The sequence below is a fragment of the Leucopleurus acutus genome (genome assembly GCF_964270905.1).
Source record: "Leucopleurus acutus genome assembly, chromosome: 10".
Taxonomy (NCBI): Eukaryota; Metazoa; Chordata; class Mammalia; order Artiodactyla; family Delphinidae; genus Leucopleurus; species Leucopleurus acutus.
The window spans coordinates 27,780,179-27,807,026 of NC_139153.1; the positions used below are offsets into that span (position 1 = coordinate 27,780,179).

At 44.1% G+C, this 26,848-nt stretch overlaps 1 protein-coding gene across 17 annotated transcripts in view; it reads left to right on the forward strand.

Moving 5' to 3' along the window:
• CADPS (calcium dependent secretion activator) overlaps nt 1–26,848 on the forward strand; it is a gene marked incomplete at both ends in the record, with an annotated part of 478,623 nt that overhangs the window by 413,978 nt on the left and 37,797 nt on the right. For all 17 annotated transcript variants that reach the window (XM_082848968.1, XM_082848962.1, XM_082848961.1 and 14 more), the window contains 2 exons: nt 19,383–19,415; nt 25,934–26,041. In XM_082848968.1, the coding sequence (XP_082705094.1) occupies nt 19,383–19,415; nt 25,934–26,041 (141 nt within the window). The remainder of the gene's footprint in view (nt 1–19,382; nt 19,416–25,933; nt 26,042–26,848) is intronic.

Below are 26,848 nucleotides of genomic sequence, written 5' to 3' on the forward strand. Positions count from 1 at the left end.
TTTGTTCGTTCGTTCATTCATTCACCCAGCATATATTTACCAAGCACCTATGGGTTGTGCATTGTGCCAGGTGCTAGAGACCCAGCAGTGAGAAAGGACGACGTATTCTCTGTCCTTTTGGAGCTTACATTTAGGAAAGGAGATGGAATTAAAAAGGAAAGAAAATTGTAGAGTCGGACACTGCAGTACAGACCACAAACCAGAGACAGAGAGAAGGGGTGGGGCGCAGCGTTCCTTCAGCCGCGATGGTCCTGGACGGTCTCTCCAAGGAGGAGACATGGGGGCCAAAACTTAAAGGGGCCAGCCATTGGTAAAGAGGAGGAGAGAAACTTCTGGACAGAACAGCAGCTACAGTGGCCATGTGGCAGGAAAGCAGAAGGAATTTTTGCAGAATATTTTGAAAGGAGCACGAACGGGATTTAGGGATTGAGTGGACGTTGAGGGTAAAGATTCAGTTGGAGGAGACTAAGGTGGAAGGCTCGAGAACCGTGATGTTTCAAGAGCTCAGCTGAGCTGAATGAGTCCTGAGAGTCGGTGGGATACCGCGAAAAAAGGCATCGTGGTGTGGGGAGACCTGGGAGACAGGACCCCAGCTCTGCCCCTCCTCAAGGGTTGGTGTGACCTGGAACACGGGACCACCCTTTGGCTTTTAGTTCCCCTCAGTGGCTATGTTAGATGAATTCGGAAGTCCAAAATAGCTACAAGAGCTTCAGCTCCTATCCTTTAAGCACTTGCTAAGTGCCTGGCACTGGGCTAAGTGCTTTAAATATATTTTTTCTCGTTGAATCCTCTGAGTAATCCCACTCCAACAAGGCTCTCCTGCAGATGATGGAACTGAGGCTCCAAGAGGGAAAGGCCTCCAGCTCGAGCAGCCTCCTCTCTCCCTCTAAACTATGGAGCCTCCAAAAACAAGTGAAAATGTGGGAGGATGTTCTATCTGCCCCTAGGAGATAGAACAACTACACCAAATTCCCTGAAGCCCCCTAGAATTTACCTAAGATCCCTCCATCATCCACATCCATTTGAGATGGTCACAACATAGCATGGAAGCCACTCGGTTCAGGAAGAATAAAACCCATTTAGGGCTGTCAGGGACCCAAATCCCATGGTCTGTCCATTCTCCTAGGTCTCAAATTACCCTCATTCACCGTTTTTCTTTTTGCCAGCATTTTAATTGTTCTGCCACTTAGAAATGAAATGAAGTAGGCATGCTTCTTTTCCTGCTAGAATCCGAGACCAGGGCTGGTGTCAGTGTAGGTCAAGCAGCATGGACTGCTTTGGTGCAGAGCTCTTTTTTTTTTTTTTTTTTAAAGATTTTTATTTATGTGGACCATTTTGAAAGTCCTTATTGAATTCGTTACAATATTGCTTCTGTTTTAGGTTTTACTTTTTTGGCTGGGAGGCATGTGGGATCTTAGCTCCCCGACCAGGGATCAAACCCGCACCCCCTGCATTGGAAGGCGAAGTCTTAACCACAGGACTTCCAGGGAAGTCCCGGTGCAGAGCTCTTGATAACAGGCCAGAGAACAAGACTGCCACCTTGGTCCAAGGCCAGAACTGGATCAAGGGAATTCACTTCTGTCCACAGAACATTTTGGTCGGGAGGCAGTTCAAATGGTAGAGTCGGGTGGGTGTTGATAGTCATTTGTTAGTGTTGTTTCTGATGGTGTTCCATTTTTGCTGTGGCCTCAGGGAATGCCCAGCATGGGAGAAACGGCTTTTTATAGTGTGGGCTGGTGATGGCGGTGTAGACAGAGAGGTCTTGGTTCACCCTCAGAGGGTAACCTCATCAAATTATCAGATGCTGAAATCATGTGATTCAAGTCATTTGGCTTCTACACTTCAGAGGGGAGGTGCCTGCCTTGGACTTCTGCACCAAGCATGGTAGTAAACACTTACGTTTATTGAACATACTATGTGCCGGGTACTGTGCTAAGTGATTTACATGCGTTTTCTCATCGGATCCTCACAATCGGCCTCTGTAATAGATATGATGATTATCCCCATTTTACAGATGAGGGAAGTTGAGTAATGCGTCCAAAGTCACACAGCTTCTGAGATTGCTACAGTCTGGCGTTGGGGTTGTGGTCTTCTGATTTTGAAGCTTCGAGCCACCAGTGGAAGGCAAGACTTACCTCATCTGATGTATTTTGTTCACATGGACCAAACAAAACCACCGGACCCTGAAACACTCAAGAACTATAAAGCACTGATCTGCCATGTCTTCTACAAACTTCTCTCATCAGCTGCTCCCCAGTTTTTCAGAACTTGACGTCCACTTTGGGGTCTATGACAGATAATTTTATCACCTAGTAGGACATCGTCTTTCTTTCCAGTTCATGCCTTGAAAACACAGCTGACAATTAACATACCTGCTGTCCAAGGCAACGCTTCAGAAGCTTTCAGAAGGAGAAAAAAAAAAAGCATCCAAAGTCAACCATTTCCCTTAATATTCTTTAGCAAAGATATAAATGTCATTCAAAATGAACGTAAGACAGACACAGTATTTTCTTTAGACTGTGAGGCGCTGAACTACAGGGTCATAGAAGTGTCAGCTATGAAAGAAATACCTAACGAACATGTACGTGTCTTCAAACAGGAAATAATTGTTCCGAAATTAAAAGATAGAGATTCTGACCTGACCTCCGAGCCACATGCAGTGGGAAGCTTATCACCAGAAAGGTAGAGGGAGAGATGTGATTGTGAAGCCCAGACTTACAGACACATGAGCACATTATCGAGCATTTGTGAGTCCATTTCTTCAACTCTAGAGTGGGGATGCTAATACCTGCTTCAGGGAGTCGAGGGGACAAATAGATACAAAGAGAGCATTGGCCTTGCATGGCACCTGCCATGTTGTGAGGGCCCCGTAAGTAGCCATTCTTAACCTTCCTTCAACTTAAACCCGTCGGAAGGTTTAAATGACCCTAGTGCTTTTAACCAACAGTTTTCTCACTGGTTCAGTCCTTAGCATAGTATCATTTCTCCTGAGCAACCCAAACTATTATCCGTAACAGGGTCAACCAAAACTCTCTTACAACTTCTATTTCAGCACATTCTCACGTTCAAAAATTTGATTCATCAAAGACATTTTCCGTTGTTTAGCGTGCTTTTAGCACTTCATGCTTTAATTCTTCAAGGACTTTGCATGCATACGTAGTCTCTAGAATACCTCTCTATTAATCAAAATAGATGTTTTACCAGAATTGAAGATCCCATTTTCCAAGCATATGTTAAGTTGAACCAGGTTTATTTCAACATGCACCAAGGTTACTTGCTTTTCCAGTTCTGCCGCTTACCAGGGTATAATCTTGGACAGATTAATTGACTTCTTACCTTAGTTTACTGACCTATAAACTGGGAATAATAGTAAGACCTATATTATGTGGTATTGTTAGAAATAAGTGAGAAAAATATTATATACCTGGAATGGGATAAGCATTCAATACTTGTTTTAATATTGTTATGATTGTGGTTGTTCCTGTGGTTATATCACTGAGTATTAGAATCAGTTAATCAGCCACCATGTTTTAAATGACTGCTCTCTGTAAATTATTGAGCTAGAGCTGTAGATGGGGAAAGACTTTTTAGAAAAAAAAAAAAAAAGACCTTATCTCTGTTTTCTGGAAGTTACTATCTAGAGTACATACAACAGAAGCAACTTTGGAAATTTTCTGGTCCAGTGTTTCCAGTGATGTGCTCAGTTCCTACCTGCTGTTCAGAGCCAATTCTTTGCAACTCTTTTCATGTCCAGATTTAGTGATGTCCTGTTGGTAGCTTAAAATTGACCAGAGTCAAAGTATTTGCACCATGGAAATTGGCAAACTCTGCCTAAACAAGGCTGTTGCTTCTCCTTCTTCCCCTTCTTCCTCTCCTTCTCCTTCTTTTTGACAGCCTTTTTCCTAGCATATCCCTGAGTGTTTTCCAAGCATGGGATATATACCACATGTTACCTGAGAGAATGTTAGATGCGGCAACAACTCAGTATTAAATAGAACCAATCAAATTGTGAGAGGGTTATTTTTTATTTATTTATTTAATTTATTTTTGGCTGCGTTGGGTCTTTGTTGCTGCGCGTGGGCTTTCTCTAGTTGTGGCGAGCGGGGGCTACTCTTCGTTGCAGTGCGCGGGCTTCTCATTGCTGTGGCTTCTCTTGTTGTGGAGCACGGGCTCTAGGCGTGTGGGCTTCAGTAGTGGTGGCACGTGGGCTCAGTAGTTGTGGCTCGCAGGCTCTACAGCACAGGCTTAGTAGTTGTGGCTTGCAGGCTCTAGAGCTCAGGCTCAGCAGTTGCGGCTCACGGGCTTAGTTGCTCCGCGGCATGTGGGATCTTCCCGGACCAGGGCTCGAACCCGTGTCCCCTGCATTGGCAGGTGGATTCTTAACCACTGTGCCACCAGGGAAGCCCGAGAGGGTTATTTTTAAATTATATTTTCTTCCTTATCCTTCTATCAAGGAGAAAGTTTCGTTTGAGGGCTTATCTTCCTCTCACACTTCTCTAAAATTTCACATCTTCATGTCTAATGAAGAGAAAGAGGGAGAGTGAGCAGGCCTCAGGCTGTGGACCCGCCGCAGGCAACCCTGCCGACCTAGGAAGTAATAATGTCGCTGCATTGGGTTGGCCAAAAAGTTCGCTCGGGTTTTTCCATAATGTCAACCTAATATTTAAGTTGTATTTATTTTTATACTTCTCTTATTGAGAGTGATATTTAGTTTCCATGTATGGTAGTGACACCAAGTTTCTTTTTATAATTAAGTATTTTTTAAAAGAGAGCCAATTTAAAGGAAAATATTAAGTAAATAAGTAAATAGAGTACAGATGGCACATGGGCAATAGCCCAAATGGGGAAGGTGGTATTGATGCCGGAAGTTCGGGAAGTTGTGATACATTCTAGTCACCCCATTTTGCAGCTGTATAAACTGAGGCCAGGGAAGGAAAATGACTTGAACCCCTCGTTTCGTCACAGAACCCAGACCTTCTATCCAATCCATGTGTTTGTTTTCCCCACCCTTTACCCGAGCTGAGCGGGGTGGGGGTGGGGGGAGAAGCAAAAAAAAAAGAAACCTGTCCACTCTGTAGCAGATCTAGGCTGGCTACAAGAGACAAGTTGTCACTGGCGACGGTGATGTAAACAATTTATACCCTCAAGTTCAGGCTGAGGCAGCTGTGGGGAGAAGAGGAGGGCAGCAGGGCTGACAGGTGGTCCCTTCGTGCAGAAACATTAATGTTCAGTAATGACGGTACAAGCCTCATTGGCTTCGCACCCGGGCCATGCGGAAGCAGGGGCACGAGTAAGGTCCTTGGTATCTTCCAGCTTGCGTTCGATTGGGCTTCTTAGTGTTGAGAGACGTTTATAAGGCAAAACAAAACCTAAAAATGCCAGAGGTGGGCAAAGCACCTGCCCCCCCACCTCCACTTATAATCAAATAAAAATAAGCCTTCATGCCTGCTTCGAGACTTAACAAAATTAAACTTTCCAATTCGCCCTTCCGAGTTTCTCCTAAAATGAGAGGATGCCGTGTAACTAAGCATGGAAGAGCAGCTCAGCATCCTTCAGAGGGTACAAACCCTGGAGTCCAACAGACCCACATTCACATACCAACTTCATGGTGCTGCCAGCTTTGGGTCTTGTAGGAAGTCACTAAACCTCTCTGAGCCTCAGTTTCCTCATCTGTAAATGGTGATAATCATCATGCCCCCCCCCCCCGTGAGGGTTAATTACTAATAAATCACTTAGCCTCGTGCCAGCCAAATAATAAGCATGCAACCATTGTTAAATCTCAGCAGCATTAAAACGGTAGGTTTGGAGGAGCCCTTGAGCCTTGCAGAAATCCTCTCTGGGAATGAAGTGTTGGGACAGAAATGAGGGAGAGTGGAAGGAAAAACAGGTCTACTTCAATCAGGCATCTGTTCGGAAGCCCCAGGGGGGTGAAGAGAGATGAGAACATACACTTCCTGGACCCAGTCTCGGAGCACAGTACCCTGAGCAACAGGAGAGGAGAACAATTCTCCTCGTTAATGAGGCTGCGGCTCCTAATCAGCGCGTGGAACAGAACGCTTTTGCTTAATAGAGATCATTTCCCTGCCTCTTGCCCAACTCCCCAGCAGTGCCAGCAGCTCTTTGTTTAATGAAAGGTGGGGACTTTGAGTAGTGCGGTGGGATGGGCTGGAGGAGGTATTATTACCCTCATTACTATGATAATAGTTTAATCACAATCAATATTTATGAACATGCACAGAAGCCGTGCAATCAACCAGCAGCCCTGCAACTCACGTTCTTGCCTAAGGATGCTTTCCAGGAAAGCCTGGGCTCTCTCCCACCTTTCCCTAGCCCCTCTGAAGCTCTACAGTGGTCCTCAGAGGTCATTTCAGAATATCAACGATGGTTACATCAGTCATTCCATATGAGGTCTTGTGGTAATCGGTGAATAAAATCATAACGTAACTCTTCTTGCTTTTCAAAGTGCATCCATAGGCTATTGTCTGGATTTTATCTTCAGACTTTAGTAAATTAGCTTGTGAAAAAGGTAGGGCGGGGTAGGAGAAGGCATAATGCAGTAGTGAATCCTTTGAAGTCAGATCCATTCGGGTTCAAATCCTAGTTCTACCCCTTCTTAGCTGTGTTCCCTGGGGGAAGAAACTTAACCTCTCTGAGACACAGTTCCTTCATTTGTAAAATGAGGAGACAAGTTCTTAAAAGAATTAAATAAGTTAGTGTAAATCAGGCATTTAGTCATTGGTAAATGCATCCATATTTTTATATATGACTATATATCAGGTATTAATTATTTCTATGTTGTCTATGAGAAAACTAAACAATTGCTGTTCCAAAGTTCATATAGTCAGTCATTGAAGGAACAGTAGTGAGAGTCCAGACTTTGAATCCAATATTCTCTTTCTATTATCTGAAAAAAAAATAAAATAACCCTGGTTTCATTTATAGGCAATTTAGAGAAATTTTATTTTAAAACATTTTGATGCTTAACTCTTTCAAATATGAATCACATTTTCAAAGCCAGAGATTATCTTTCTGAGCAATGGCCATCTGATGACCCACCCATAAAAAATCTTTGGTATCACAGTTCCTACATCTGTAAAAACAGTGTTTATAAAATCTGGCCCTCCGAAAAAGGAAAGCAAGGTAGGATGGCCTCCCAGTGAATGTGCATCTATGCAGCAAGTACACGGTGCTGACACGGGCACAGCATTTCACAGTTGGCCTGAAACACCCTTGATCTTCAGCAAGCATCGAAAACATTTCAGCCCCTCTGGTGGCAGAGCTCTGGGAATCCGTCACACGGTCTGTGACTCCAGATCTACTTCAAGGCTTGTGTTTTTCTCCAGTGCTCAGAAATTGTTGGAAAGGGCTTTCACTGTAATTGTTACTTGGCCCCAAGCAAGAGCCACCGAGGTTTGCTCAACTGCTCACCCGCACACACAGTCCCAGTACATCCACCCACTGGCACATTCTGTCTCCCCCAAGCCGTCAGTCCCTTGGTTGGCACTTACAGTTTATTCCTCTTCCCAAGATGCACTTAGAGCATCCAGATTATGCATTGGGGAGCGGGAGGTGGTTTGCTCCGTTTTGCTTCTCAGAATCATGATTTCAGTCACGCAAAAACCTCGAAGAAGTTACCCTGGAGAAGATACATTCTTCCCGCAAATGCTCGAATGCTGAAAGTTCTATCACTTGTTTTGTTCTTTTTGCAGTAACTTTTTATGAAAGAAATATACATACATGGTTAAAATGTGAAATAGTACAGAAACACAATAATTATTTTTTTAAAAAGCAACAGTTCTCTGTCGCATCCCTTTCCATCCTCCATCCCTTACCCCAGAAGGGACCCTTGCAAACAAGTTTGCTTTTATCTTCCTAGCTCTAAGTACTGTTCTTATACTGCAGTTTCTTGGTTTATTGATCATAGAGATGATTTACCTCCCTGCTGTAGTACAATAGATAACTCACTTTGCCCTCTCCACTTTCCACCCCCCATCCTGTTACAGTTACATCAGTATTACCAGTCACTTTACATAGTACCCATCCACCTTTAGTTCTTGTTTCATCCACAAGACGATGCTCTTGACACCCATGTCCTTTTCCTTCCCCTGCTGCTGCTTCCAGCTGATCTCTTGTTCTAACATGGGAACTGAATGACACACCTCTTCACTCTTATCACTGAAAAATGTAATAACCTATATTTACAAATGTCTCGAGTCTAGACCAGTGCTGTCCAATAGAACTTTCTCTAGTGATGGAGATTTTCTATATCTGAACTGTCTAATACAGTAGCCACCAGCCACCTGTACTTGAAGTGTGACTAGTTCAACCAAAAAGTTGGATTTTTAGTCGCATTTTGTTTTCGTTTATTTAAATATAGTCACTTGTAGCTGTCCGATAGTGCCAGACCAAGCTTAATATACAAGCCTAACTACCTAAAGCAACTTGATTTTCCAGCAGAAATGATGCTAATAGCTGACACATAGTTCTTACTTACTGTGCCCCAGGAACTATTCTAGAAATTCGCTTAGTAACCCAGCAACTCTAAGAAGAGTACTATTATCCCCATTTTATAGATGAGGAAAGTAAGGCATGGAAGAGTGAAATAAATTGTCTCGTAAGTGTTGGATCTAGGATTTGGCCCTACACCATCCAACCCCAGAGTCTGTGCTCTCAACCATTTCCCTGCACTTCCTCTAATCCCCGTGAGAAATGACCGCATCCTTTTTCGGGTATTTCCATTCTGCTGATGAATGCTGTGCTCGTGGTTCTCCAGTGTTACTGGCCTGAGCGATGCTTATCACTGGGGCTATGTGCATTTAGATAGAACCCTGCCCATTCCATTTCTGCCACAAAAAAAAGAGAGCACGGGGCTTCCCTGGTGGCGCAGTGGTTGAGAGTCCGCCTGCCGATGCAGGGGACACGGGTTCGTTCCCCGGTCCGGGAGGATCCCACATGCCGCGGAGCGGCTGTGCCCATGAGCCATGGCTGCTGAGCCTGCGCGTCCGGAGCCTGTGCTCCACAACAGGAGAGACCACAACAGTGAGAGGCTCGCGTACTGCAAAAAAAAAAAAAAAAGAGAGAGAGCATGAAAACTGGAGGTTGAGGAAAAATATGGGCAAACGTAGGCACTCAGGGCAAATTAGCTGATTTTGCCAGTAGAATAGAAAGGCTGTTCCTTTGGCGTGCAATTCCAACAGTAGTAATAGCAGCTAGCACGTACTTGCCATGTCCTTTATTCTGCCCCTGTATGTGTATCATCTTCATTAATCCTCACAACAGCACAGAGAGGTACAGATGATGAGGCTGCATCTCGAAGGTACTGGGAATATTAAAGGAGGTGGTTCAGAAGAAACAGTGTAAACAGTGCCTGGCACAGGGTAAATAAGTAACACATGCTGCCTATTGTAATCCTGATATTTCATCGCCAAGTCTACCCGCTGGTCCCTGCTACATTGTCTGGTACCTGTGTGAATGGTCTTTATCTCTATTGTTTTTTCCTTTTCCCTGGTACTATAATTTTTCCTGGAGCCTCATTTCCAGAGCTCTTATTAATACTAGGATATTAATAGCCTTTTGTTTTACTGCTAGAGTATTTATAAACTTTTCAAGGTGTGGGAAGTGTTTCCTGTTCCACATTCTTCCTAGCACCTGCCTCGTACACCATCTAAGAGTCGTATTTCTGGAAGGAATCAGGGGAAAACGTTTAGCTCTGTGCCCTATTATAATAGGTAAGGACAGGAGGCCAACAGGTTAGACAAGTAGTCAGTCAACTAGTTAATGGTCATATTAAGATTAGAAATTTACATTTTATGATTCTTCCCCTACCCCCCACCCCAATGGCTCCTCCTCTAGTCCAGAGGTCAGAAAATGGTTTCTGGAAACAGGCAGATAGTAAATATTTTTCACTTTACAAGCCTCATAGTCTCTGTCACAGAGACTCAGCCTCCTCCCTTGTAGCGTGAAAGCAGCTATCGACAAGATGTAAATGAATAGGCATGGCTGTGTTCCAATAAAACTTTATTGATGGACACGGAAATGTCAATTTCCTGTAATGTTCACAAGTCAGGAAATACGATTCTTCTTTCGATTTTCCTTCATTTAAAAATGTGAGGGCTTCCCTGGTGGCGCAGTGGTTGAGAGTCCGCCTGCTAATGCAGGGGACGCGGGTTCGTGCCCCGGTGTGGGAAGATCCCACATGCCGCGGAGCGGCTGGGCCTGTGAGCCATGGCCGCGAAGCCTGCGTGTCCGGAGCCTGTGCTCCGCAGCGGTAAAGGCCACGACAGTGAGGGGCCCACGTACCGCAAAAAAAAAAAAAAAAAAAAAAAAAAAGTGAAAACCAGGGCTTCCCTGGTGTCGCAGTGGTTAAGAGCCCCGCCTGCCGATGCAGGGGACACGGGTTCGTGCCCCGGTCCAGGAAGATCCCACAGGCCCCGGAGCGGCTGGGCCCGTGAGCCATGGCCGCTGAGCCTGCGCGTCCGGAGCCTGTGCTCCGCAATGGGAGAGGCCACAACAGTGAGAGGCCCGCGTACCGCAAAAAAACAAAAACAAAAAAAAATGTGAAAACCATTCTTAGCTCGTGAGCCACACAAAAACAGGCAGCAGGCTAGGTTTGACCCACAGGCCAGAGTTTGCCAAGCCTTTTTTCTAGTCTGTAAACTATAGATGGGAACACACTTGGTACAGTCAACTCGCAGGTAACGACAAGTGACTGAAACACTAGTAACAATATTAGGTAATACTTCTTGAGCTCTTACTAGGTACCAGACATTGCACTGAGCACTTAACATGATGTCAACCTGTTCAGCCTCACATGAACCTCCTAAAGAAGACATTGTTGTTACCCTCATTTTGCAGATGAGATTATAGAAACTGTGGGAGGTTAAAAATTTTTCCTAAGTTCATCTAACTAGTAAGTGATGGAGCGTAATTCCAACAAAGCTCTGTCTGACCCAAAGTCCCTATACGTCCCACAAGTCGGCTCGCCTTCTCCCAGATCCCAGGTGATTATTAGGTAAGAAATAGCTTTAGAATGACACATCATTTTCACAATATCAGCAACTTGATGTCCTGAAAGGACTCTGCACTTAATAACCAGACCTGGGCTTGGACACTTACTGGTTTACCTCTAGAGATTTGCTTAACCTCTCTGAACCTCAGTGTCCTCATCTGTGAAGCGGGGATGGTGAAATGAGCCTTCTAATGTTCTACAGGAATGACTAATTGAGTTAGTTATACATGAGGTGTCTAGCTCAGTGCCCCATACATACATGCTCAGTAAATATCCTTGAGAATCAGGTGAAAATCAGCTCGTCTCCTTTTCTAGCCAGGAGACCCAGGAATGCCCAAATCCTGTCCTAGACCATCAGTGACCTCCCCACAGCATCCTCCAGGAAAATACATGCAATGGATAAAATTGGGGAAATAGGAGACCAAGTGACACCTTCTTGAATATCTTGGTTATCTATTGCTGCATAACACACTGTGGCAAAGTTAGTGGCTTGAAACGATCTGTTTATTTTGTGTACGATTTTGTGGGTCAGAAATCTGGGAAGAGCCTGGCTAGGGGATTCTTTGGTTCCATGTTGCACTGACAGGGGTCGCTTGCTTGGCTGGGCTGGGGCTGAATGTCTGATAGCTTGATGTGTCTCCATGTGCCTATTTCTCCCCCATATGGGGTCTCACCCAGCTGAGCTTCTCCACGTGCCTTGGGCTTCTGATGGCACGGCAGTCTCGGCACAGCTGCACTTAGTGGCAGCTGGCTTTCAAGGGTGAAGAAGCAAAGCTGCTGGCCCTCTCCAAGATTAGGCTCAGGGCTGATGTGGCGTCACCTCCATCATATTCTCTTAGTCACGGCAGTCACGGGCCAGCCCAGGCTCAAGGGGGATGGAGGAATAATAGACCCCACTTCTCAATGGGAGTGGCATGCCCACACAGGGAGCAAAATAATAAGCTACCACATTGTGAGGTGGGCTTTGGGTCCATATTCCAGTGCAGAGAACTCTGTGGAGCCCTGCTGGTCTCCAGGGATCTCTTTGTTAAGAGCTGAGGCCTGAGGATCCAAGGAGAAATAGAATAGAGAGAGAGTCCAGACCACAACCTGGTACAGGGCCAGCAAAGAAGAGAGGAAGTAGGATGGCCAGGCCTCTTACAGCAGGATTAGTCACAGACATCATGAAGCTTTCTAACCGTGAAACAGAACCACATACCTCAGTGTGCAGATGTTTAAGGTTTAACGACCCCACCCACTAGCAAACATAGCCCAACCTGTGCCCTGGAACCTGAACCATCAAATCAGCCCCTTCGGACGTGAAAGGAAAAGAGAATATAAAAATAATAGGCAACATTTATTGAACACGTACTATGTGCCAGGCCCTGTGCAAAGGTTTTCACATACAGTGACTCATTAGATGCTTTGCATGCACTAAATGAAGTTAATACAAGTCAAATGCTTAGAATAGTGTCCTGCACGTTTTAAGCCCTTAAGAAATCTCTTTTTTCTATTAATAATCTGTACAACCACCTCATGAGGAGGAAATACTGTCATTATCTCTATTTTCCAAGAAGGAAACTGATGCTTAGAGAAGTTAATTGCCTGGCCCACAACCGGTGGCTGATCAAACCAGATGCCAGCCCAGGTGTCCGACTCCTGGCCTCGAGCTCCTACCTCTGTGCTGTACTCATACTGTAGGGACACAAGAGACCCTTTAAGCTCATCTCACAGAAGCAACAAAAGCCATTTCCTTTTGAATTGATAGTGCCCGGTCGCACTTTTCTTAAGTGATTCTTTAAGAGTGTCAGAGCTTGAATAACGGCTTCAAGAAAGCACTAGAAACCTTTATCCTGGGTACAGAGTAAAGAGTACCATGCTCAGAAGTTCATTCTGTCAACACATTTTTTTTAAATTTTTTATTTTATATTGGAGTACAGTTGATTTACAATGCTGTGTGTGATTTAGTTATACATATGCATATATCTATTCTTTTTCAGATTCTCTTCCCACATAGGCCGCAACAGAGTGTTGAGTAGAGTTCCCTGTACTCTGCAGTAGGTCCTTGTTGATCCTCTCTTTTATGTATGGTAGCCAACCATATATATGGTTAGCCAACCTTGTTGATTCTCTCTTTTATATATGGTTAGCCAACCAAATATATTTTTATTGAGCCCCTACTATATACCAGCCAGTGGAGATAGTGAGGAGAGAAGAAGAAGTTCTTATTCCTCATAGAGCCTACATTCTAGACATAAGGCTGGTGATAGATGATAAAATTCAACTAATAAAATCATTTTACTGATGATGGTGGTACGAAGTAGCACGTTGACATACCAAACTGCCTTAACTCTCAAAACAAAAAAGAAAGAAAGAAAAAATCCAGATCTCTAAGATCACCTGGGTTAGGGAAGTGGAGAAGGCAGCAAAATAGCCTCATGTTCCTTGCAGCAGAAATTTCACAAGCCAGACACTCAAGTAAATGCTACCGGCCCCTTGAAAGAGTGGTGTGGTCGGCAGTTTGTAGGCAAAGACAGAGAAATCAGCTCCAAGTTCTTGTGAAGTCAAACAGGCAGGGGTGGCGTCAGCTTGTGCAGAGAATAAATCGTTTGCTTGGTCGGTTTTTGTCTTTTTTTTTTTAAGAGACCACGGGGAGAAAGGAGAGCTCAGGCAGTCACTAATGCAGTGGTATCTGTTCAGACTTCTTTTTTCTTCCATCTTTGCATCTTACCCACCAGATTTCTGTTTGCAAAAAGGGCCTAATCCACTTTTTTTTTCTTGTCCGTGCATTGATTTAATAGTAACAAACCCTGAGGTCCTCGTGGTCTGCACCTGGGTTGCTTTTTCCCCTAATGAAGCAAGAGAAGTGGTTTAAGCCCCCGCCGTGCTCCCTATCAAAGCTACACAGTGATTAACTCAGGTCCCCTTGTTAGGACCAGGCAGAAGAAAATCCCTTAGTCATCAGCATTGTGAAAATCCTGGAATGGTGAGTGTTCAATGAAAAGATTACCTTTGGGCACCTGAAAAATAATGGAGGAGCTCAATAGAGTAACCATTAAGGCTGTCCACACATGCTAAGTCAGGTGGAGGGTCGAGGTAATTAGCTGGGACATTCAAAGCCAGAGAAACTGTGTTGGACCTTCTGCCCTGACTGAGTCGGTGCAGATAATTATTCAAATCTCTCAGACATTTTTCCTGGAGAGGCCATTTTAGGTTGTGCCTACACACACAAAGAAACAAGACTTAAATATGACTGGTTTGATAGGTTGTTTTTTTTTTAACTGAATAATAGGGAGCTTAAGGGATGGGAGGTTCAAAGCTATAACTTATTAGCTGTGTGACTTTAAGCCAAATTGCTTCCTTTCTGTTAGCCTCAGTTTTGTCAACTGTAAAATGGGACTATTAATAGGACCCTTTTCCAGAGGTCGTTGTGAGGATTAAATGTAACATATGCAATCTTCCTAACTCATCTCCTGGCAAGTCGAAAGCACTCAAGAAATGTAACTTACAGTTATGAATTGTTGGATGGACATGACTTATTCTGGGTGTTTAGAGAGATTGTGCATTAAGACAGCATCCAAGGAAGGCACTAGAAATCAAGGAACAATTGCCTTTACCTACAGTCCCTAATGCAGTGCCTTGGACCTAAGACTCGGTCTTTGCTGCAGGCCTATGAAAATGTGAACAGGTTGCTCGCTGACAGCTCATCTTTCCACCTTCACCCTTGGTCTCCATCAGACTCTTATAGTTTGTGTCTCTTTTTCGAACCTGCCTTCCCAGAACTGGCTCTGTCTGGTCGAGGGGTGGGGGTGGGGTGTTCATGGATACTGCTAGAGAAGGGACGTTCTTTGTCCCACCAGAGGGGATGGTGAGAAAGCAGGGACATCAGGAAGTGAAGTCTGGCTGAAGTTACAGTTCTTGTCTCTCCCGTGAGGGCAGTTGAGTCCCTGCAGAAGAAGGACGCCAGACCAGGTGTCTGGGGCAAACGCCTCTCCCGCAGCCTTCTCTCCTATGCCCCGGGACGTTTGGCTTTGTACCAGAGAGAAGTAGGGATGTGCGATTGAATATACAGAGCGCCCTGGCTTGGGGAACTGCCCTCTCACTCATGCCCTGGCTTGGGCAGCCTGAGGGAGGGAGCAGAGGTCTTTGCTGCTGCCTCAGTGTTCTGGAGAGAAGTCCAGTGCGTATGGTGTTCATGGAATTGGCAGGAAGTTTGCCAGACTGAAGGCCAGCTCAGATGCCTCCTGGTAACCTGAGGAGATCCCAGCATCCTTTTCATGGCAAGAAATTGCCCGTGGTCTAGAGGTGAGCAGTGAAACTGTCACCACGACCGCCAAGCTAAGGAGGAGAGGCTCTATCTACACCAGTAAGCCGATATTGCCAGTAAGAAGAGGTACATTTATTAGCTTTTACCCTGTCCCCAGCTCTGTTCTGTACCCTTGGATGGATTACCTCACTCAGTCCTCTCCATATTCCTTCGAGAAACATTATAATTGTCCCATTTGCGGAGGAGGCTCAGAAGTTGACTCGGTCAAAGTCACCAAGCTAGAAAATGGCAAAGCCTGACTTCTAACCCTGCCAATCTTCAGCCCAACCTTTTAGCCGCTTCACCAAGAAGAGTTCTTTTGAAGTTAAACAAGAAATGAAAATTACACACAAACCCACACACTTTTGACAGCCCTTGATGGGAAAAAACGCATGACAAAATTTTATAAAATAGGTTGTGCTTTTTAAGAAATCTGTATTTTATTCATCAAAACAACATGTATATGTAATGGGAAATAGTCTTGTGTAGATTACAAGGTCGGTTGTTTATTTGATCTAGACAGTGTCTGGTGTGCGCTTGGACTTTCTGACCCTTGGCAATAATTCCAAACCCTTAGTGGGTTGGGAGGATCTGGTCCTTCCTCTCTACTTAGAGTATAGCTGGCCAAAAACATGGTCAGTCCTATGGATACTTCAAAGAAACATGATGCTTAAAAAGGTAGCACTGTTGACATTAGGCAGGAGAGGGTTCTAGGGACCAGAGTTCTGATCCTGGTTCTGTCAGTTTATTCACTCTGCTATATCCCAACATGTATACTGTAAAAAAAGAAAAAAAGAAAACAGAACTGATGACAGCTTTCTACCTCTTAAGGAGGTGAGCAACAGAGACCAGGAAGCAGCCTTCCAGGTCACCTCTCGCATAAGGAAGCTCTCACATCGGAGCATCCTACATACCTCCTGCTTGAGCTCCTCCAGCAAGGAGGGGTTTTTTTGGGTTTTTTTTTTCAGCAATGAGTTCTTGATCACCAGAGATAGCCAGTGCCTGGCTAGACTGAGATAGCTGTTCGCACTTTCTTCTGGGACCCCGTCATGTTACTCGTTCGTCCTGATTCTATGCTCTAGAACCACCGTGACCAAGTTCAACCCTTCAACATTGAAGGTCCTTGGTTAACCACGTGAAAGTTTTCATTTCATTTGCCGTTAGCCCTTCCTCTTCCAGGCAACATGCCTTCTCCTTTACTTTTCTTGTAGAAGACACTTCTAGACTGCCCTGTATCCTCAACATCTTTCTTCAAGTTCAATGGCCAGGACCAAAAAATGATACAATCCTAATAGGACCACAGTTTACTCTGAGCTGTTTTTTCCTGTTTTTATGGGATGGGAGAAAGATCAATAAGACTAAATGCAAGTCAGCAGTTACCAGATTTTAAAAAAGACCAACAAACTGAAGGCTAGTGCATGTAGGAGAGGGGATGGTTTCCGTCATGACATAGAGCTTGCCTTATCTTCCCAGACTGCTTTGAAAGGAATAGACTTCGGCTGGTGTCATTTTCTGGGTTGAAACTGCGTGTTGGTGGTGAGAGTGGGTGTGTTTAAAGGTTGATCATTTCAGCTGTAGCAAAACTCCTACCAACTGCCAAGCACTAAGTCTACAGAGGGAAGGAGGCAATTTGTAGCTGAGAAGAATTGTTTTGTCAGCACCTGCCCTGACCACTGATGCTTAAATTCCTCATACTTTCTGCCACTGGTGAAAAGACCAGGAGTTCAAAAGGAAAAAGTGGGGCTCGGGAGACCCTCATGTGAGTCCAGGCTTCTCTGTCTTCTGGCTCAGATCATGATGAAATAAATTCTTAAATTCTGTGGGTTTTAGTGTTCTCAATAGTGAATAGATAAACAATTAATAGCCACCCTTTTGCAGGGTGGCTTAGAGAAGAAACAGTACGTGAAAGTGCTTTGCAAAGTGCAAAACATCATACAAATGTTATATATTAATGTACATAGAGGAGATTTGAAAGGAAAGCCACCTTCTTGCGCAAACGAAATTCTAGAACAGGAATAAAGCGGAAAGATTTCGGGTTGAGAATCATTTAGTAAAATGTTATTTAGGCAAATTCTGGAAAGCTTTCCTCATACCCCCCTTAATGGTCCCGAGTGGTTTCCTTCACTCACCAAGCTTTGCAAGCACCCAGCTTTATATGCAACCCTGTTGGCCTTCAGACTAACTCAGGCAGTGGCTTCTCAATCTGGTCTGTTTATTCCTCAACCATCCTGAAGCCGGCACTGGTCACTAGCTTTTTCTCCTTCCGTCTACAAATTTTCCCTGAGTACCCTTTCTAAGCCGGGTAACAAGTGAGTCACTGGGGAGACAGCTAGGGACAAGACATGACATTCTGTGGGAGACAGACGTGGCACCAAAATTACTGAATTGAGATTGCAATCAGTGCTGCAAAGGGAAAAAATGTCGGGTTCTGAGAGAATCTGTAACTGGAGACTCTAGGAATCATCTTGGGTGCTGGCGATGATTCCAGGAGACAGAATGCATTGCCCTCTTAATAATTAATTGATGTGTGTTCCGCCCTTTAAGGTTTATGAAACACTTCCCCGTACATTTTGTCACTTGATCACGCTCTCAGCCCTACAGAGTACACAGTGGTATCACCTTGTTCTAGAAATAGAGAAACCCAGGCGAAGAGACTCAAAGTGATGATCCCAAGGTCAACTAATTCTATCACTTACAGAACTTTTGACTCTAAATCCTGGACTCTTTCCACCCCACCCATTGGCTCACTGACTTCTTTCTTGAGATTTGACATTTTGAAAAGTGGCTTTGAGAAAATAGCAACAGCGAGAAACACTCCCCTGGATACTTTCCTCGGAGACAGGGGGGTAGAGGTAGTGACTCCCAATACTGGCCTCAGCCAGGTGGCAAGAGGCAGCCCACCTGAGGTGTGAAAAGACATCCTAAGTGCTGGGTGTGCACCACAGTCTTGGTACTTGCCGACAGAACTGAAAACGCTCCTCTGATCCCAAATGTAGCCCCTCGGTCTTACCTGTGCTAAGTGGAACGTGTGTGACCCGAGTCAAAATGAAACGCATAGAATATCAGACATCCTGCTCAGGTTCTGTTCCTCAAACCCAGCTGTTCATTGACTTCTCACAGGACCCAGAGCCCCGCCAGATCTGCTTGTGAATCGATCCTCTCAGCCCCCATTTATTCTGTGCTTGCTGTGTCCCAGGACTCTGTGTGTATTCACCCTTGTATCGACCTGCTGCAACAGTTACCTAATGGTATCTGCATTTTGCAGATGAGGTCACTGAGGCTCAGAGAGAAGAAGTCACTTGTCCAAGGTCACACAGCTTGTAAGTCGTAGAGCTTGGATTTGAACCCAGATCTGACTCCAAATTCCATGCTCTCAAACACTGTCCATACTCCACCACATTCCCTCCACCAGAACTGAAAATAAATGTCATACCCTCTTCCTGCACTTCCCTTCTGGGTTTTTTATTATTTAAAACCAGGAGACATAACAACAGCCTTGGGACAGTTTTGAACGGCTCTGGTACCCTCCCAACCCCCTCCCACAGACACCCATCTCCCTCTGGGTTAAGGGTGCCCACCCGCTACGTCCCCTTCTCTAGAAGAGAGTTACTGGAAAGTGAGAACTCAAAGATTCAATTAGGACAAACCTGTAGCCAGATTATACAAAGACCCCAAGGTACAAGAAGTGACAGTGGACTTAACTGCTTTTCTAGACTGGTGAGCCCTCCACTCAATGGTCTGGGTTTAGCTACAGTCATTTTTCTCCCTTTGAAAGGGAGGGAGGAAAATGCAGATCTCCCACACCAGCTACAGAATCTCAGTAAAAATGTTGCTGTCTTTTTCTCTTTCTTTCTCCCTCCCTCCCTCTCTCTCCTCTCCCTCTCTCTCTTTCTCTCCAAAGCAGTGGGTCTGGCTTGCAGGGTAAAAAAAATTAGCAAACAGATTTTATTTTTTTAGTACCTTTCTGTGTTTCCTGGTCAGCTCCGTCTGCCAGCATATTGTTTTAACTCTGATGGTGATACAGCATTGAGCTGTGAACAATTAAACATAAACACCACCCTCACTTCCATCCTCTTCTTTCCTCCTTAGGTGAAGGCAGCTTCCAAATATGTGGATGTACCTGTGAGTATTTGAAAAATGTTTTTGTGGGTGTTTTGGCTTTCGTGAGAATTTTGATGGTGCTCTTTTCATTAGTTGCCACTAAACTGTATAGTCAAAAGGAAGTGAAGAATATTTCACAGTAAAATTGTTTTGAGATGAGAAGAGGGTAGGAAACTGTAGTTTCCTTCAACAGGAAAAAGAGACCCTATTTTGAGGGTAAACCCAGTTCACTTTCATTTCCATTTTCATTGGTTTCTCTGGTATATTTCATTCTGTTATCATCCAGCTCCCTTCCCCTCCTGCCTGCACACCTTGGGAGCAGGGCCTTAGGCAGAAATTTGCACAAGGGTGCCAGGAATTTTTTAAAGCAAATTCGGAATTTGTTCATTTGGGGGTCAATTCTGCAATTGTTTTAAGGGAAACTTACAAAGCTGCTTATAATTAGTGCAGACCTCGGTAATGAAGGGCACTCTCGAAGTTCACAGATAAAGCACTCAAAGTTGCCCAGAATTTACATTTAAATTGAGGTTAAGTTCTACACATGAATGCTAGAGTGTGGGATTACCTGTGATAAATCAGGATACATTTATAGACAGACTTTGCCCTGCCTATTAGCAAAATAGAATTGGAGAGATTTAAATATATTCCAGTGAAGGAGAAAAGAAAATGATTCTGTTTCTCCATTTCTAACAAAAGAGGTGTGAGTCTATTATAAAATATTAAATTTAGAGAGCTTATCTCAACAGCCACCAACGGGCTTGTACTGAGGGTTTCTCATTCTGAACGTGATTAAGTACCCTCCTTGTTCAAATACTTATTTGTTAAAATTTGTTTTTTTCCTAAAAGGATTTATATTAACATTTAAATTCATTTCCCCAGGAAGCTAAGTGTGTAATCGTTTATTGGTTTATTTCTCAAAGGATGGCAAAATGGAAAATTGGAGTGAGTTTAGCATTAGCGTACATTTTGTTTGTTTAATGAAAGAATGTACAATCAATAATTATGCTTTGAATTTATATACTACTTCTAATTGGGGGACCTCGGACTCCTTCACGTATATAGTCCTTATAATAGAGAAGAGAAAAAGGTCACATACCTGGAGCAAGGAGAGAAGTTAAGTAATTTATTTGCCCAAGCCCCAAAGTAGAAACTTTCAGTTCACAGGGAGCAAACTACTCAAATTCTCTGAGCTGGTTCTCCATCCTTAAAATAAAGATAATAATACCCACGTCACAGACTTGCTGTGCAGATGATATGGTCCATATATGGGATGCTCAGCACTGTACCTGGCACTCACTAGATATTTCAGCATCAGCAGCAAGGCCCTTGGGTTGAGGGAGGGGCGAGGGAGTGCTCTGCTCTATTGCACAGGCTCGGAGCGGGGGGGGGGAATTTGCTGACATCCACCCTGGCCTACGCTGGGCTTCAACAGTAATAGAAATGGAAATTCTAGTCCTCAACCCGAAGATCTGGTAGCTGAAGTCTGTTTTCTCTTATACCTCAAAGCAGAGGGGAGATCTCACCGGTGAGATATAAACAGGCGACCGGGTAGGCAAAACCCAAATGCTTGGGGAAAAAAATGATCTGGCTGAAATTATTGAGGAGGTCAGATTATTTGGGGTAGGTCCGAAAGTCGAGTATCGGCAATGTTAATTGGTTCAACCTACTTCCTGCCAGCCAGGCTCAGATTCATTGTAAAGATGAGGGAAGAATGGACTCTACGTCAAGGTGAAAGGGAACAAAAATCAATGAGCCAAGTTTCGGCCCTCCAGGGAGGCAGAAGAAAAGGATGCAGCATGTCCCAAAATGGGGTGCATTTCCCACCGATGATACACGATACCATAGAGACAGAAACGGCCGCCAAGCCTTACAAAGCAGCCACTGTGTGCCAGGCGCCGTTCGGAGTACTTTACGCTTAACCTTCACAACAATTCCACTGTAAGGTGACGATACTGTGGCACAGAGAGGTTGACGTGCTGAGGATCCCACAGGTGATAAGGAGCAGAGCTGAGACTTAAACCATGCTCTTAAACACTACCTCATTTGCAAGATGATTTCCTTTAGTGCACGGAGAAGCATCTCTGTTTGGATAACTGAGAAGTTATTTTAGTGAGTATTAGAAAAAATACGATCGGCACATCAAATGTGCTCTCTCACCGTGATTTCACCACTTAGTACAGCTTGGGACAAAGCTAAACTTTAAAATTAAGTTCGTTAAAGTATTTTTGTAACAGACGGTGTTATAATAAGTTTTAACAAATAAACAATTTTCTAGAAAATGATCGTACAAAATACACAGGTACTACCTGTACGTTGTTCACATAGAGTAAATAGTCATCATTTACGTCTCAAAACAACCCTATGAAGGGAGTAATATGATCGTCCTGTGTCACAGCTGAGGAAACTGAGGCGCAGGGAGGTTAAGTGGCTGTCAAGGTCACCTGTCGAGTAAATGGGAGCGTGAAGAGTCACGTTCTTGCAGTCTGATATATAGAGCCTGCTAGCACTGGCTCCCAAAAGTCAATTGCGTGCATTGCTTTCCAACTCTGCCTTCAGTGAGGGCACTTCGGTAGCTCAGACTCAGCCATGGAGGGAGTATTTACACCACAGAAACTGGCGAGCACTACAGATCGAGGTTTGCTGTTTTGTTTCATTGTTTTTGTTTTGAAGAGTCAGTTGACCAGCTCACCAGCAAATATCACCTATTAAGTCAGTGGTCCCCAAACCAGAATGTGCAGAGGTGATACTTGGCAAGGGTTTTTTGGTTTGTTTTTGTGGGGTTTTTTTTTAATAGAGATTCCCAGCCCCTTGCCTCCAGAGATTCTGATTCAGTCGTTCTGGGGTAAAGCCTGGAAATCTCTTTCTAGAACAGCTCTCCATCTGATTCTGATAGATGGTGCAAGTTTGGGAACCAGTGATTCTGGACCTTGGTGTTGAATATTGGAAACATCTGGGGAGGTTTTACGAGGGGTAGCCTGAGGTTGCTTGCCAACTTAAAGCAGAATCTCTGGGTATGGGGTCTAGACATCCGTTTTGTTTGTTTGTTTGGTTCTTGTTTTTTAGGCATCAGGTTTTTTCTTTAAAGCTTCCCATATCCTTCTCATTTGCAGCCAGGTTTAAGAACCATTAGCTAAAATCACCTTTCAAGTTTCTTCTAGCTCTGAAGACTGAGTTGACCTCTGTTGCCCTGTGAGGTTTTTAGCACACGGTTTATTGGTTTAGTTCCTTGTGGGGACTAGTATTTAGTTACCTCAGAGGTTTGTCTCTTAATTATCGACACTAAGAGAGAGAAGCGCTGTTACCGGGTCATTCAAAACATTGCATAATCCCCAAAGCATATCTCTTTGTCTTAGATGGAGTGTTCGACCCTTCAGTTCAGAGCAGATTTGCATTCCTAATTAGGGCTTGCTTAAGATGCCGAAAATTTGAATTTGTTTTCCTCAAGCTCAGCAATATCCTGGGAGGAGCAAGCTACAGTTAAGATGTCCTGTTTCTTCCAAGCCACCAAGTGGCTTCTTCACAAACAATGTCTTCCACACATGCATGGAGTTAACTATACAGACATTTATATAGTCGTTGTTTGTTTAATTATTTTCTAACATCTGCGTCCTATGCCATCAGTCTGTCCAAGCCGCACTTAAAATAAACAATGGAATTGTGAGATATTAAACACCGTCACCTGAAGTCTTTCCCATGGTGACTAGATAGCCATGTGGCATAAAGCTTCATTTACCTAATAGCATCAGTTGTTTAGTCAAGAATATTTTCCATCTACAACTACAAGTTAGCTTGTTGGTCGGTGGACAGTTTTTATTTTAACCATTTCGGTTGAAAACCTGCTTAGAATGCATTGCACAGCCTTCCCTGCCTTTTTCAATAGGGAGCCGACAGTCCTTGAACGTTTTCCCTGTGATCAAGGATCACCATTGTGACTGTGTCTTTCCCCAGTGGCCCCGCTCCCCTGAGGACCTCTCAAGGTATAGGGGCGTCTGCCCTTCATAGCCCCAAACCTCAGGGGATGCTGAATATACATGTCTGGTGCTCCAGTTCGGCAGCCTTCTCCCTCAAGCTCAGGCTATCTCGAAAAGTGAGAGCGTTAATCAACACACCTGTTTCAAATAAGTCCCCTCATCCCCCTTCCTGGTCCCCCAAAGGATGGAAAACAGACCTGTTAGAACTGGACGTAAAGCTGGTTAAAATGGAAGATGGTTGTGAGTGGGGAACCAGGGGACTCTGAGAAAACACATTTCCATGCAGAGACTTTGTCATTTTTATTTTGACGTTGGTTTCTCTGAAGCCCTTTCTTTCTTCTTGATTCCAAAGATAGGTAAGGTCATGAAGTGATAAATCGTGGGGGGGGGGGGGGGCGGGGAAGAATCATAGTGGCTCATGTTTGTGTAGCAATTTGTGACCTTTGAGGCATTTTAACGTCCATTATTTTAGCTGACGATCACAACAGTCCTTGAAGGTAAGTAGGGGAACTATTATTAATCCCATTTTACAGGTGGTATAACCAAGGCCCAGAGAAATTGAAATGATTTTCACAAGCTCCAATGTGTGGGGGATCCAATAAAAATCCATGTAGTGTGACTGAGGAGTCTAAAAAAGGAGGTGGGACAGGGGCTTATTCATTCATGATTTTGTTCATTTGGCAAGTATTTACTGAGCACCTACTATGTGCCAGTTCTCATTTATATGCTGAGGACACAATAGAAAATAGAGCCAATAGAGTCCCTGTATTCATGGAGCTTATGTGCTAGTGGGAGAAGACAATAAACAAATAAATATATAATACAGTGTCAGGTATTGGTGAGTGCTATGAAGAAAAAAGAGTCAAAAGATGGAGACTCATGGAGTTGACCTGGGTGAGCTGAACCGCACTGATGTTTTTACCCAGGTTTTTAAAACATAAATGAAATGTCCCTTTGAGGACAGTAATTTAGTGAAAAGAGAAGGAGTGGTGAAAATAACCATTATTGTAGATCACTGTTGTGGTTACAAACAGGTCTGCTGAATTTGGCTGCATGTGTCCAGGAAAGGGTTATATCTGCCACAGGCATCACCAGGGAAGAAATGGCAACAATAATAATGTTTCTCAAGTGCCCCAGGTAGGGGTCCCCATTCCCACTGAGAACGCCCTGTGATGTGTGGCTGCCGAAGGGAGAGGAGAAGAGGGGTGCCAGTTTAGAACTGATAGCTATCACTTGCATCTCATTGGAGAACCTCTGTTGTTTCGTATCATAAAACTGCAACAATTATAGGACCATCACACAACCTGAAAATTGATTGAAAGTAACAGTTGACTACTGTGGCTTTGAGTGGTCCTCATTGTTTTTCAAATTAATACCTTGTCATTGTTTCAGCAGGTGTTAAGAAATGTTACTAGCATCCCAGGGGCCAAGCATTGGCCCTTTGCTTGATAATTGTTTGCTTTGTATCAGGAAAAAAAAAAAAAAAAATACAATCCTACTGTTTCCAAACCTTCCTCATTTTCACCCTGGAAATTACACAGAAGTGTTAACTAACTTCAATTTGCAGTGCCTGACAGTCACGTCTTGTAGAGAAATGATACTTTGTGATCTAAGGTAAACCACAGTAATGAAAACTAATCTTTTTAGTTATCAGCAAACATACATACCCACTGTGGAAATTTAAGGGGTTTGTGGCAGCTCTCCTAATGACCCATATTACAGTGTTTTAATAGGTTTCTTCTGAGATAACTTTGATTGCAACAGCTCAAGCAGTGTGCATTCTTAGTTTCTTTTTTTTCCTTACAATAAATCGTTTTGTAACTACTGGATGAACCACCTGCTTACCTTTCCAGAAAATCTAATTCATTTTAAAAATCAAATCCTTCCCCCTCTCCGTCTTTTTTGAATCATTGGACTCTAAGGCTGTACCTTGGACTCTAAGGGAAGCAAAGACCACTGGTTAATGTCCCCTGTGAGTAAACTGATAAGGAAATACTTACCACATACTCAGGTTAAACTACCCCCAAAAATATGACTTGGGTCGGAAGGGATAGAGATTTAAATACAATTTCTTGACTTGGCACTTCCTCTATTTTTTAAAGAGGGGATCGGGGAAGGCTGTCACTTTTCTAATATTATATTAAGGACAGACAGTGGAAGGCAGTATGTTTGAGTATTTTTCAATGGAGGTTTCAATCCAAAGAAAATCCAGAGAATGTCTCTGGGTTATCTGGTGAAGATTTATCCATCAGAGTATCTTTGCCAGAAAAAAAAATTAATAGTAGAAAAAAAAATAATAAACTATACAACCCTGTAATCCCAACTCCCTTCTTGCCAGGTTGGATTTCTGGAAAGAGCAGGAGGTTTGAATATCAGTTTCAGTTCCTGGAATATCAGAGCAGGCTGTGGATAGCGATACTGTATACTATGGATAGCTTCCAGCCCCAGTGGATAGCCTCAAACTCCAGCCAAAGCTCTGGGGGTGCACCGCAGGGTAAAATGCATGGGTCATCGAGAAAGGGTCACCGTCCGAGAAGTCCATTTTCATGTTCTCCTGTTTCTTTGCAGAAACCCGGGATGGACGTGGCCGATGCCTACGTGACTTTCGTCCGTCACTCTCAGGATGCCCTTCGTGATAAGGTCAATGAGGAGATGTATATAGAAAGGTTATTTGATGTAAGTAAGTGCCTTCTCCTCCTTGGAAGCCAAGGAGGAGACCCTCCAAAATGTGACAAAATAAGAGACAGGAGGATAAGTCACATTTTGAGAAAATGGATTGGTCCTGATGCAAACAAAATCTTTTCCTCCCCGTCTGCCTTAGGCTCTTATCTGTCGTGTGTCTGTTCCCCAACCCACCCTGGCGTGGCTGTGTCTCGGTCCCAATCTGTGTGATACGTGGGATGGCACAGCCTTGCGCAAACAGGCTCATCCCTGCACGAAGCTTGTGAGGCGGCAGCTTCGTCTCACTGGCAAAGACCTTCCTCGGTCATGGTTCCCCTCCTTGCAATCTGGCCCTGCTGTAGGGAGGTGTTCCCTGCCTTCCAGGAGGCTGAGGCCAGCTCCCTGTCCTGAGGGTGGTACCTCCCTGCCACCAGCTGTGGCGTGCAGCTGTGCAGTAAATGTATCGTTATCGCTTCAAAGATGCTTCTGTTTCTGGAAGACTAGAAGTCTTTAGCTAGCCCTGGGTTTTGGCAAACACGTTAGTTACTTGGTCATTTGCCGTTCTAAACCCAGGTGCCCCTCCCCTACTCCCCCTCTACCCACTTGAAAATTTGGGAGAAGAAGCAGGTGTACAAAGAGCAGGTACATCAGGCTGCCAGACCCAGATTGAACTTCCGAAAACAGATTTCTGAGGGTTAATAGTTATCAAGCAAACTTACTTCCAGTGTGACTGCATCTGCACTTCCAAAGCAAACCACTGAGGCAAAAAGAAAAAAAAAAGGAATCTGCTTCAGTCTCAAATCTCCTGCCTCTTTCAGGCCA